Here is a 14,144-nt window from a genome sequence, read left to right on the forward strand (position 1 = left end):
AGTTCTCCTCTGAATCATTCAGGTGTTCATTGGCAAACTTCAGATGGGCCTGTATATGTGCTTTCTTGAGCAGGGGGACCTTGCGGGCGCTGCAGGATTTCAGTCCTTCACGGCGTAGTGTGTTACCAATTGTTTTCTTAGTGACTATGGTCCCAGCTGCCTTGAGATCATTGACAAGATCCTCCCGTGTAGTTCTGGGCTGATTCCTCACCGTTCTCATGATCATTGCAACTCCACGATGTGAGATCTTGCATGGAGCCCCAGGCCGAGGGAGATTGACAGTTATTTTGTGTTTCTTCCATTTGCGAATAATCGCACCAACTGTTGTCACCTTCTCACCAAGCTGCTTGGCGATGGTCTTGTAGCCCATTCCAGGCTTGTGTAGGTCTACAATCTTGACCTTGACATCCTTGGAGAGCTCTTTGGTCTTAGCCATGGTGGAGAGTTTGTAATCTGATTTATTGATTGCTTCTGTGGACAGGTGTCTTTTATACAGGTAATAAACTGAGATTAGGAGCACTCCCTTTAAGAGTGTGCTCCTAATCTCAGCTCGTTACCTGTATAAAAAGACACCTGGGAGCCAGAAATCTTTCTGATTGAGAGGGGGTCAAATACTTATTTCCCTCATTAAAATGCAAATCAATTTATAACATTTTTGTCTCTCACTGTTCAAATAAACCTACCATTAAAATTATAGACTGATAATTTCTTTGTCAGTGGGCAAACGTACAAAATCAGCAGGGGATCAAATACTTTTTTATCTCACTGTATGTTAAAATCACCTTTGGCATTGATTACAGCTGTGTGTCTTTCTGAGTAAGGCTCTAAGAGCTTTTCACACCTGGATTGTACAATATAAAAATTATTTAAGCTCTGTCAAGTTGGCTGTTGATCATTGCTAGACATTTTCAAGTCTTGCCATCAAAACTGTAACTAAGCCACTCAGGAACATTCACTGTTGTCTTGGTAAGCAACTTGGTAAGTATATAGCCTTATGGTTTAGGTTATTGACCTGCTGAAAGGTGAATTTGTCTCTCAGTGCCTGTTGTAAAGCAGACTGAACCAGGTTTTTCTCCTGTACTTAGCTCGATTCCGTTTATTTTTATTCAAAACAACTCCCTAGTCCTTGCCGATGACAAGCATACCCATAACATGATGCAGCCACCACTATGCTAGAAAATATGAAGTGATGTGTTGTGTTGGATTTGCCCCGAACATAACTCTTTCTATTCAGGACATAAAGTTAATTTCTTTGCAACATTTCTGCCAGTTTTACTTTAGTGCCTTATTGCAAAAAATATGGATGTTTTGGGATATTTTTATTCTGTACAGGCTTCCTTCTTTTCACACTGTCAATTATGTTAGTATTGTGGAGTAACTACAATATTGTTGATCCAGCCTCAGTTTTCTCCTATCCCAGTCATTAAACTCTGTAACTGTTTTAAAGTCACCCTTGGCCTCCTGGTGAAATCCCTGAGCAGTTTCCTTCCTCTCCAGCAACTGAGTAAGGAAGGACGCCTGTATCTTTGTAGTGACTGGGTGTATTGATACACCATCCAAAGTTAAATTAATAACTTCACCATGCTCAAAGGAATATTCAATGTCAGCTTTTTTTTTTTACCCATCTACCAATAGGTGCCCCTCTTTGTGAGGCATTTGAAAACCTCCCTGGTCTTTGTGGTTGAATTTGTGTTTGAAATGAATTGCTTGACTGAGGGACCTAACAGATAATTGTATGTGTGGGGTACAGAGATGAGGTAGTCATTCAAAAATCATGTTAACGCTATTATTGCACACAGAGTGAGTACATGCAACTTATTATGCGACTTGTTAAGCACATTTTTACTCCTAAACTTATTTAGGCTTGCCATGACAAAAGGGTTGAATACTTATTGACTCAAGACATTTCAGCTTTTAATTTTGTATTATGGGGTATTGTGTGTAGGCCAGTGACACCAAATCTCAATATAACCCATTTAAAATGTAGGCTGTAACACAACAAAATGTGGAAAGAGTTAAGGGGTGTGAATACTTTCTGAAGGCTCTGTAAATAAAGACTGTATAATGATTATTGTGTGTTTCACAATAAACAGCCTGTTGTGTCAAAGGTGATAATGAACTCTGTTTATTATGAAATACCAGTTGCCTTGCACTCACTATATGCACATTAGGGCCTAATATTAGGTAACTACACAATTTCTGTGCAACCCACTAGTCTACCTTTCCCCACCACAAAGCCTACCTTGTCATAACATTTTATTATTATTATTTTTATTTTTATTTTATTTTAGTCATTTAGCAGACGCTCTTATCCAGAGCGACTTACAGGAGCAATTACGGTTAAGTGCCTTGCTCAAGGGCACGTCGGGGATTAGAACCAGCGACCTTTCGGTTACTGGCACTACGCTCTTAACCACTAAGCTACCTGAAGCGAATCAAATTGCAAACTTTGTTGAAAAAGCTCATTCATAGCAGGTCTACTACCAATGTGGGAGAAAAAAAATATCTAAAGTTATTCAACACTTAGCCTTCATATGTTATAATTTTTTTGGTGTGTGGCAGTGTCTCATTCTGCAATCACTTTATTTACTTTAATGAAATTAGTTGGGAAATAGGCTGTTTGTTTTTCTCTTTTTGTAGCCACAGTATTCTCAGTCTGCTTCACCAGGATGTAGGATGCTTGTCGTGACCAGTGACCTAAAAGCACGTGATATGTCGGTCGTGACAGTCGACTTTACCTCAGATGATCGGACAAACTAGGCTGAAAAACTGAAAAATACCTGACCATGTAGCCTATTCTAAGGAAACCCTTAAGCCAGCGTTTCCCAAACTCGGTCCTCGGGACCTCAAGGGGTGCACATTTTGGTTTTTGCCCTAACACTACACAGTATCAAAACTCTTCCACAGTAGTATAGACTCGTGCTTCCTTGCCAAAAGGAGGCTATCGAAGAGGGGAGGGCTGCCTTCCGTTTGCCTACTAATTAATTTACACACTCCTCGACCACTGACCACTTCCGGGTCACGGAGGAGAGAGGCCAGAGGACAGAGGATAGAGGACCTAGGCCGGACTTTTATCTAAACGAGAAACGCCCTATATGTCCTCCAGTGATGGCGCTTCACTGCTGATTTCTCCATTCACTAATCCGCCGAATGGGGCTGATATGGGTTTATCTCTCTCACCCATGTCGCCCCCGGGGGACCCCCGCTAAATTTGCCATGAATCCCAGGCCTGGCCACCCCATACATAGGCTACATAAAACAATGACAGTAAACAATTCCTTCCAGTAGGCCTATCAGAAGTCCTTTGATATTGGATCCATTTGTACATTCAACATAGACAATAATTTAGCAAAGTATTGTTGTTTATTAACGAATAGAATAGAATAGAATAGAGATTAGACCTACATTCAACTGAAATGTATATTACTATAATGATATTATCATTATGATATGTTAATAATTATGATTATATGGCTATTATTATATGGCTATTATTATCAGGCTTATACTATAAGTTATAGGGTTATTTAGCCTAATGTTGATTGGCCATTAAGCCTTATGTTTGTTTATTTTCCAGGAAAAAAAAATTGTATCAGAAAAATGTAACCACCTCGATTAACCTTTAGCCTATTCCTCGCATAGTTGTAGTTACTGGAGTTGCATCCATATATTTTTATGCTTTGCCCTCCACAAGCCTATATAGCCTACGACAGCCAAATAATAATGACTCATTTAATAAATAATGGGTTTAGGGGCTTATCGGGAACGAAGAGGCCGCTACTGTGCGCTTATCTCGCCTGACCACATTGCGCTCTTGTTCCGCTCCACAAACTGAGCGGGCGCGCTTTACGCAATGAGGAATAACTCAAACCTCACTTCCAGTTCCACACTGCACTTCACCCGCACAACAAAAAAAACTCAGACATGGATGACCCTCTCACAAAATGGCTCCACTTTCACACTAACATCAACATCACGTCGGGAACGGTGAGCATATAGAATTCATCTATATTTCATTTTCCATGCCTGCTTTGCACGCGAATTATTTTGAATTACAATTAGGAGTGTGTTTGAAGTGCTTTTTCGTTGTTGTTCGTTCCTTGGATACTTTGGAATCCATTAGGAACGTAATAGGGCCTATTATTTTTCTCGATTAAAAAAATAAAACACACAATTATAGGTTCATTAGCCTAGGCCTAAATAATGATGTGGCTATTGGTTAAAACTGTTTTTTTTGTGCCTATTTTAATGACTGTATGGATAGGAATATTTATTGTCATTGTTTCATTGACAATGATAGGTTGTATTATTAGCCTACAGATCAAAATGATTGCCTTGTGATTTCTTCGTTGTTTTGAGTTATGGCAGCCTACACACTCCAATATTACATCATCTAGGCCTATAGAACAAGAAAGGGAACGAAAAAATGAATCCAAAATTCGAACAAAAGCTCGGTTATGTCAACCTTTGTTCCAAATGTCTGATGCAATTTATAATCGAAGTGACTGTCTATTGGATCTTAGGCTATTGCTTAAACCATGGGAGAATTTAAAAAAAATAATTATAGAGAAATAAAACCCATTATAGAGTCGTTGTAAAGGCCTTTTGATTCGTTTTTTTTATCAGTTAAATACGTTACCAATTAAGAATCATATTCACTTACTCTCTTGTTAAAAATAAATGAATTCACATGATCAAATTAAATAGGCCTATAAAAATGAATAATTTCAAGAACAAATCGGCTATTGAACGTTTATGCTCACAATTCTAGTGGCCTACCTTGCAACAACAACAAAAAACGTTAGAGGATTTGAATAAAAGGTCATGTTAAAAAAAAAACATCAACACCAATTGCCATTTCAAATGCCACATTGAATGCTTGCTCCATAGGCCTAGGTCAGGTTGTTGTTGACATGAGAATAATACACGTGTAAAACCCCAGTTGTTTGAGGGGGAAAGGACTTCGATGAACAACACAAACGATTGACCATCAAAAGCAGTTAATTCAATACTGTTTTTGACTGACCTCTCATAATGTAGGCACCTTGTGCTATTCATATTCTTTGTAGGCCTATTCGTTATTCGCATTTAATGTATTTCTTCTTCTTTGAATATTTTTAAATGTGGTACACTCAAACATGTCCATAGGTATTTGGTGAATTAATTTCAAGAAGTAGAACTAGCCAATTTTTTCATAATAGCAAACCCTTCGCTGAGCCTTCTAGGACTTATTTACTGGCTAATCCAAAATGTGGAAAATAAGTAACTCGACCATAGCCTACAAAATAACATGGCAACGTGTTGGTGATGACTATATGGGACATTGATGAGGCTATTTTTCTACTGCACTGTTGGAGCTAGGAACACAAGCATTTCGTTACACCCGCAATAACATCTGCTAAATATGTGTATGTGACCAATAAAATTGGATTTGATTTGATTTGACATGCACCACCCGTTCTGAATCGAAAACATGTTAAAATTTGATGTGCAGATGCCTGCATTTTAGGGGTTATTTTCTTGCTAATTTCTAGGCTATACGAAATCAACACATTCTCACTTTAAAATGTGGGGCTTTATACCCGTATACACACGACCCTCCAAGTGATGAAATGATGGGGAAAAGTCTAGAATCTGAATCTGACCGGAAGAATCCCCCCCCAAAAAATGTTTAGGCTATGGCATGTGTCTTTTTACGAAACGTTTTTCTGCCCCATAGTGTGGTGTTTTCGACAGCTGATTTATGGAAAGGCAGGATATAACTGCAACGTGATGAAATTATGGAAAAAATGAAGCCGGAGCTTTGTCCTGTAAGTCCCGGTGCCAAATCGTGCAGCCCACTGAAGCAGGATTCCATCATCAGGGAGAATGGATGCAAAGACCTGGAGGACTCGAAGAAGGGGAACTTCCCTGGGGAGGGGGTTAAGACAGATGACGCGCCTCTGCGGGACCCGCGCAACCGGACCATCATCCTCAACGGTGTTGCCAAGGAAACCGCTTACGACGCTTTTGACCTGAAAAGGGAAGTACCAGTAATCGATCTCTCGAGGAGAGACGATATAAAGGCGGGACAGCAGAGAACGGACAGTTACACAGTACCCATCACGGAGCTTCGCAGACCACCCGTGCCATTGCCGCTGCCGCACCGAGACGCGCTGAACGACGCTCGAATGGTTCAGCTGAGCCCAAACGCGTTCCCTCTCCCGGCGCGAGCGATGCTCTACAACTTGGCGCAACCTCTCGCCGCAATCAACAGGTAAAATATAATAAAACATAAAATAGCCTAGCCTTTAAGCATTTGAAACAAATGTTATGTTTTACTGAAAGTTGTATTTCCTCCTAAAGCATATAGTCTATATTATAGCCCATACGTTATTCATCTTCATTTATTTTTAAGGTAGAATACTTATATGTTGCCTATTAGGTCTACTGATAGGCATACATCAACTCATGTAGTAGCTTGTTATCTAGAATATTGGCTTAATCTACCTTCACAGGGGTATCTGTCAGTGCCTTTACCTCTAGGCTACCTGTGTTGATTAATTGCAGTCTTTTCCTTGATTAATTTGAATGTGGAGGATTTCAGGTTAGTCTAATAATAATAATAATAATATGCCATTTAGCAGACTACTTGTGCCTATACTCACACATACTTTATGTGTTTTGGTTGTGAGTTGTAAGTATGGACACAGAGACCATCTGTGGTCCTCTGTAGCTCAGTTGCTAGAGCATGGCGCTTGCTACGCCAGGATAGTGGGTTCGATTTCCAGGACCACCCATCCTTAAAATATATGCATTCATGACTTTAAGTCGCTTTGGATAAAATCCTCTGCTAAATGGCATATATTATAGAGCAGGACTGCCCAACACTGTTCCTGGAGAGCTACCTTCCTGTAGGTTTTTGCTCCAACCCTAATCTAGCACACCTGATTCTAATAATTAGCAGGTTGATAAGATAAATCAGGTTAGTAACACCTGGGTTGGAGCGAAAATCTCTCTAGGAACAGGGTTGGGCAACCCTGTTATAAAGGCTATAATTAGGCTATCACTTTCATGAAATATTTTGTTATTGCTTCATACTTCTAATTGGTGAGCTGTTATAGCCTATATGTGCCTGTGTGTAAATAGTATGTGTGTATGGTCATGTGTGTAGCTGTGCCTCATATATTTTCCCTGTCACTAGTCTTGGAGGGGAGTCGGAACAGTACTGCATGTACCCCAGCAACAGGGTAAAGCACCGTCCTGCGCCTTACGAGGTTGAGCTCGACGAGGGTAGGCGCATTTTAGATCTTTATAAGTATGGTAAAACGCACCTCTGCTGTGTCCACCTTCTGCTTACAGTCTTCTCCTCAATCCTCTCCTCATCCCAACGTCATCCCATTCCATTTATCCCCTGGCATGGCTGTAACATGGGCAGGTATTTAATAAAATAGGCTACTGACCACCAATTTATAGAGAACTCCTAAACCTAATCCTGTGATGTCTATGGTTTTAGCTTCTTAGAGAAACATAATATACTGCATCTCATTTTCTCTATCTCCCACTCACAGTCAAATGCAGGCGTAGCATAAAGGGAGGGTGGAGGGAGTTAGCTGCTGCCATGCCAAGGCTTTGCTGCATAGTAAACTGGAGGATAAGGGAGACCGGGTATGTTCCAGGAGCTTGGTATGCACCAACGGGATATTATATTTCTCAAATGCATTCCACAGTTTCTGACGTAAGCCGCAGGTATTGTGCATCGGCTTTATGTACCAATATATAAAAAACTACTTTGGAAAATACACTACATGACCAAAAGTATGTGGACACCTGTTCGTCGAACATCTAATTTCAAAATCATAGGCATTAATATGGAGTTGGTCCCTCCTTTGCTGCTATAACAGCCTCCACTCTTCTGGGAAGGCTTTCCACTAGATGTTGGAACGTTGCTGCGGGGACTTGCTTCCATTCAGCCACAAGAGCATTAGTGAGGTCGGGCACTGATGTTGGGCGATTAGGCCTGGCTCGCAGTCGGCGTTCTAATTCATCCCAAAGGTGTTCGATGGGGTTGAGGTCAGGGCTCTGTGCAGGCCAGTCAAGTTCTTCCACACCAATCTCGACAAACCATTTCTGTATGGACCTCACTTTATGCACAGGGGCATTGTCATGCTGAAACAGGAAAGGGCCTTCCCCAAACTGTTGCCACGAAGTTGGAAGCACAGAATCGTCTAGAATGTCATTGTATGCTGTAGCGTTAAGATTTCCCTTCACTGGAACTAAGGGGCCTAGCCCGAACCATGAAAAACAGCCCCAGACCATTATTTATCCTCCACAAAACTTTACAGTTGGCAGTATGCATTGGGGCAGGTAGCATTCCCCTGGCATCTGCCAAACCCAGATTCGTCCGTCGGACTGCCAGATGGTGAAGCGTGATTCATCACTCCAGAGAATGTGTTTCCAGAGTCCAATGGCGGCGAGCTTTACACCACTCCAGCCGACGCTTGGCATTGCGCATGGTGAGCTTAGGCTTGTGTGCGGCTGCTCGGCCATGGAAACCCATTTCATGAAGCTCCCGACGAACAGTTATTGTGCTGACGTTGCTTCCAGAGGCAGTTTGGAACTCAATAGTGAGTGTTGCAACCGAGGACAGACGATTTCAGCACTTCAGCACTCGGCGGTCCCGTTCTGTCAGTTGTGTGGCCTACCACTTCGCGGCTGAGCCGTTGTTGCTCCTAGACGTTTCCACTACACAATAACAGCACTTACAGTTGACTGGGGCAGCTCTAGCAGGGCAGAAATTTGACGAACTGACTTGTTGGGAAGGTGGCCTCCTTTGACGGTGCCACGTTGACACTCACTGAGCTCTTCAGTAAGGCCATTCTACTGCCAATGTTTGTCAATGGAGATTAAATGGCTGTGTGCTTGATTTTACACACCTGTCAGCAACGGGTGTGGCTGAAATAGCCAAATCCACTAATTTGAAGGGGTATATACTTTTGTATATATAGTGTATATGATAATGGGTAACATACATCACAGGAGGTTGGTGGCACCTTAATTGGGGAGAACAGGCTTGTGTTAATGACTGGAGCGGAATGGGTGGAATGGTATCAAATACATCAAACACATGGTTTCCAAGTGTTTGATGCCATTCCATTTGCGCCGTTCCGCCCATTATTAAGAGCTGTTCTCCAGTCAGCAACCTCCTGTGACATACATTTATGGACTCGTATCACCTATCACCAGATGCTTAAATACTTTCCCACATACTGTGGCGTAGTGACCCTCCCCACCAGCCCCAGCTCCTCCACTTGCCAGACTGCATCTCCTATCCCACTTCTGACATCAATGTAGCAAAGCCAAGAATAGAGTCCAACCAGCAACATTGTGCTCGCCAATCCAACACTGTAGTTGGTGTGCCAAAGTCCGAAACCTCGTTACATATGGCAGAGCATTGACAAATACATGTATTCAGATTGTAAAAGTGCAATTGTCTAAATAAGTATGACAGCTCACTGCGCAATATCTGGTTGCTTTATGATACATAATCAGCTCCTTAACCACAACACCACAGCTGTCTTCATAAATGCACAACGCAGTCCCTCATCACTACGCTGGCTTCTTTCATGCCTCTATTCTCATTTTGTGTCACACTCGACTACTTTACCACCTTTAACACATTCTCATCACTTATCGTTTTTAATTTACTTTGTGAACAGGAAGGCTTACATCTGAAGTGACCACTTCAATTCTGTAGAGGAGTTAAGAGAATGAGCAACCCTGACTTTAACAATGAAATTGACATAATAAAACATTTGGACTGACTGAGTCTTACTCTTCATTTGTGCATCTCCCTTCCTACATCCCGTATCTCTACCGTTACTCCCCTCCCCTTCTCCTCTCCTCCTCCCCCTCTCCTCCTCCTCTCCCCTTCTCCTCTCCTCCTCCTCTCCCCTCCTCCTCCTCCTCCCATCCTCCTCTCCTCCTCCTGTCCTCCACCAGCTGGCCAGCCAAAGATTGTACGGCGGATCTTCACCAACAGCCGGGAGCGCTGGCGGCAGCAGAACGTCAACGGGGCGTTCTCAGAGCTCCGGAAGCTCATCCCCACCCATCCGCCGGACAAGAAGCTGAGCAAGAACGAGATCCTGCGTCTGGCCATGAAGTACATCAGCTTCCTGTCCAACCTGCTGGATGACCAGGACGGAGGGGGCACAGTAGCCGCGAGCGACGAGACGGGGCTTCTGGTGGGGGGCCATGAGGGTGGACCCCAGGGGCCCTGTCAGGACGTGGTGGGACTGGCCACGGAGGACGACCCATTCCTCCAGGGCACGTTGTCGCCCGGGTCCAGCTGTGGGAGTCTGCCAGATGGGGACGGCAGTCCCGAGAGCTTCACAGAGGACAGGGACTCGCCCCCAGCCCAGAGGACTGTGCCCGCCCCGCGCGGTAGGGAACTGCGACGCAACGTGCGTCCACAAGACAGTTGCAGCCAGCGATGACGGTGATGATAATAGTGGTGGTGACAGTCATGACGATGGTGGTGACAGAGTTGACGATGATGGAGTTGATGGTGACGGTGTTGATGGTGGACCGCAGGAAAATCGAAATGGATTGACTTATGTCCCCGAAAGAGGGATGACAAGGGCCCTAGCATCTTTGAGCTTCATCTAAAGAGCAGTGCTTTAGGTTCTGGAAGCATGCTGAGGACAGAATTTCACTTCATCAGGATGCTAATCAGCCCATACTGAAGCCAATGGCAGCTTGCTTGGTATGGTCCTTATTTGGTCAGTTGGTTGACAAAACGAAATACTTGTAAATTCTGCATGCTTTTAATGCTGTCTACGACCTGGGTTGAGGAACACCTCATATTTCCGGAGTTATGAATGTTCAAATACAGTGTGCTTATGTTACACTATCATGTCATGAGAAGTATACATCCTATGTCATCATCATAGAAGTCACTGATGCCATGGTACACGAGGCGACGCAATGGAGGTTACATCAGGAAATGGCAATGCTGTCATGTTCTCACCTTGGGTTAAGATCCAACTTCGCCAGTTGTCAATGAGGGCATTCTAACTCTTCTGAATGGTCAAGTTTACGACAACAACACGACAACAGCATAGCTGTTTCACTGATAGCAATGACTTGACGTCAAATCTTCACAACATAATACACACTTAAACAAGTATTAACACATTTTCAAGCAAATAATTGTTGTTATCTTAAGTAAGGTTTTAGCACTCACAACACATTATCAAACATGCACATATATCATTACCTACCAAAATATTTTCTACAGTGGTTCATGTCAAGTGATGTGATTAGGCAGTTTGACAGGGTTTTCAGGCAGGTTTAGTTTTTTTAAAGATTCTGCTCAGTGCTCCTGAACACATTAAACCAACAGTGGCCAAACAACATGTTCTCTAGAAAATGAATGACAAACATGTAGAATGATATAAATGTGGTACCTTATTTATATTTTTGGTCACACATAACTGATTAGCATTGAGTAAAACACCCCAGAGTAACATGGCAACTGACTGTGAACCGTGTGCACACACAAACACACACACACAAACACACACACACACACACACACACACACAAACACAAACACACACACACACACACACACACACACACACACACACACACACACACACACACACACACACACACACATCAAGTACAATCTGATTTCTGAGACACATTGCCATAGCATGTAGATGATGGACTTATGTGTGGAGAGGTAACAAGCAACTACATCTACCAGAGGTTAAGAAATTACAATTTCTCCTGTCAAGAGGTACAAATAGTATTTCCGTAACTGATGTCCAATGAAATCATATGATGACTCACCCAATAATTTTGTATATTATACATTTCTATTTCAATGTTTTTTTTCATTGTAATGCACTTGTGATTTGGTATGGTACACTAAGTATATCACCTCCTAAATATGCCCTCATTTTCTCTGTTGGGATTAGCAACGACACCAGCAGTTTTATGTCAGTAAACAGTGAGGCGTACATCTCTGTTGTTTGGTTATTTGATCACTGCTTTTTCAGCAGACATTTAGTAGCCTATCTTGGTACCTTTGGTTACTATTTTATGAACTACAGGAAAGCAAAGGGACATTGTATGTTCTTTTTAGTAAAAAAGCATGTTTGTTGTATGATATATATATCTATGACTATATGCAATGGCTTTTATATAAAATGCTGAATAAAATGAACACATGAAAAGGCAACAAAATACTCCTTATGTATGTTATAAACCATGTCTATGACAGACTATTTTTTCAAGCATTTTTATAACACAGATTTGTACATTTTTGTTATGCATTTTTATTTATTTACTTATTTCTCAGGAATCATTACCCATATAGAATTAAGACTATGGAACCAATGTGTTAACAATATTTGAAAACAATTTGTTCTTACATTTTAAAGCTGACAATCTAAAATGGACCAGTCACTCCCTGTAACACATCCTACTGCCTAGACAATGTGAAGTAAATCCATAACCCCCCACAAGGGATGTAAAACACTCCCACTGGAGTCTGGAATCCTCACTTCCTCTAAGCAAGTGACAACTTCCTGCAAAGGTCATCATGGCTCAGTGACCTTCAGGATATCCTGCCATTGTGAAAGTGGTTCACAGTTTTTAGACCCTCCACACTCGCAGTCTGTCTGCAGCATTACCAAACAATCACAACCAACATGGAGAGTTATTCATTGATGATGCGACACAAAACCAAAAAGTAAACCACAAACACAGTAATAATGCACAAACACAGTAATAATGCATAAACGCTACATCAACCATTTTACTTAATGATAATATTGCAGTAAAAATATGTTTCTGTTTCTGTATGAATTATTGTGATATCAGCTCCACTTGCACACATCACAAAACCAAAGTGCATTGTTTCTAGGAAAGCGGAGACACCCTGGTGTTTTAGGACCTCTCCAGTATTCCGCAGTCGGCTATGACTGGACTGTGATCTCCATAACTAGCTCTATGACTGGACTGTGATCTCCATAACTAGCTCTATGACTGGACTGTGACCTCCATAACTAACTCTTTGACTAGACTGTGACCTCCATAACTAGCTCTATGACTGGACTGTGATCTCCATAACTAGCTCTATGACTGGACTGTGACCTCCATAACTAGCTCTGTGACTAGACTGTGACCTCCATAACTAGCTCTATGACTGGACTGTGACCTCCATAACTAGCTCTGTGAATGGACTGTGACCTCCATAACTAGCTCTGTGACTGGACTGTGATCTCATAACTAACTTTGTGACTGACTGTGACCTCCATAACTAGCTCTATGACTGGACTGTGACTTCCATAGCTAACTCTGTGACTAGACTGTGACCTCCATAGCTAGCTCTGTGACTGGACTGTGACCTACATAACTAGCTCTGTGACTGGACTGTGAACGCCATAGCTAGCTCTGTGACTGGACTGTGACCTCCATAACTAGCTCTGTGACTGGACTGTGACCTCCATAACTAGCTCTGTGACTGGACTGTGACCTACATAACTAGCTCTGTGACTGGACTGTGACCTCCATAACTAGCTCTGTGACTGGACCGTGACCTCCATAACTAGCTCTGTGACTGGACCGTGACCTCCATAACTAGCTCTGTGACTGGACTGTGTTCTCCATAACTAGCTCTGTGACTGGACTGTGTTCTCCATAACTAGCTCTGTGACTGGACTGCCAAACATTTACCTGCAAACTGGAGACTATAGTCATACTGTCCATCTAAAAAGAGTGAAAAAGTGACAAAAAGATAGGGTAAGTATGTGTGTGCTTGTGTGTTTGTGCTTGTATGTGCACGCATGTGTGTGTGTACGCCCGTGTGTGGATTTATCAGCTCAGTGCAGATGGATGGTAGAGTGGCTCTTGCAGCCAAATTATTCTGTATGTTAATGAGCTGTTATCTGACGCCCTGCAGGAACAATACACTGACTCTCACACAGTGGGGATCCAGCCTGCTGGGTACAGATTACACTGCCTACACCGCCATGGCAGTTATTTATATTTTCACACACAGTATACCTTAACACACACACACACACACACACACACACACACACACACACACAAGCTAATGCATTTATGCGCTAAGAAACACACACAAACAC

The 14,144-nt window shown here is 42.4% G+C and overlaps 1 protein-coding gene across 1 annotated transcript; it reads left to right on the forward strand.

Moving 5' to 3' along the window:
• The first annotated feature begins 3,900 nt into the window (after window positions 1-3,900).
• Window positions 3,901-12,222, forward strand: LOC311146585 (T-cell acute lymphocytic leukemia protein 1-like). The gene is made up of 4 exons (XM_084183104.1): window positions 3,901-3,987; window positions 5,720-6,256; window positions 7,184-7,272; window positions 9,982-12,222. Exons 2-4 carry the CDS (start codon window positions 5,781-5,783, stop codon window positions 10,473-10,475), a joined length of 1,059 nt encoding a protein of 352 aa, XP_084039230.1. The 5' UTR covers window positions 3,901-3,987; window positions 5,720-5,780; the 3' UTR covers window positions 10,476-12,222.
• The last annotated feature ends 1,922 nt before the right edge of the window (window positions 12,223-14,144 follow it).

The sequence above is a fragment of the Coregonus lavaretus genome (genome assembly GCF_964263955.1).
Source record: "Coregonus lavaretus genome assembly, chromosome: 19".
NCBI lineage: Eukaryota > Metazoa > Chordata > Actinopteri > Salmoniformes > Salmonidae > Coregonus > Coregonus lavaretus.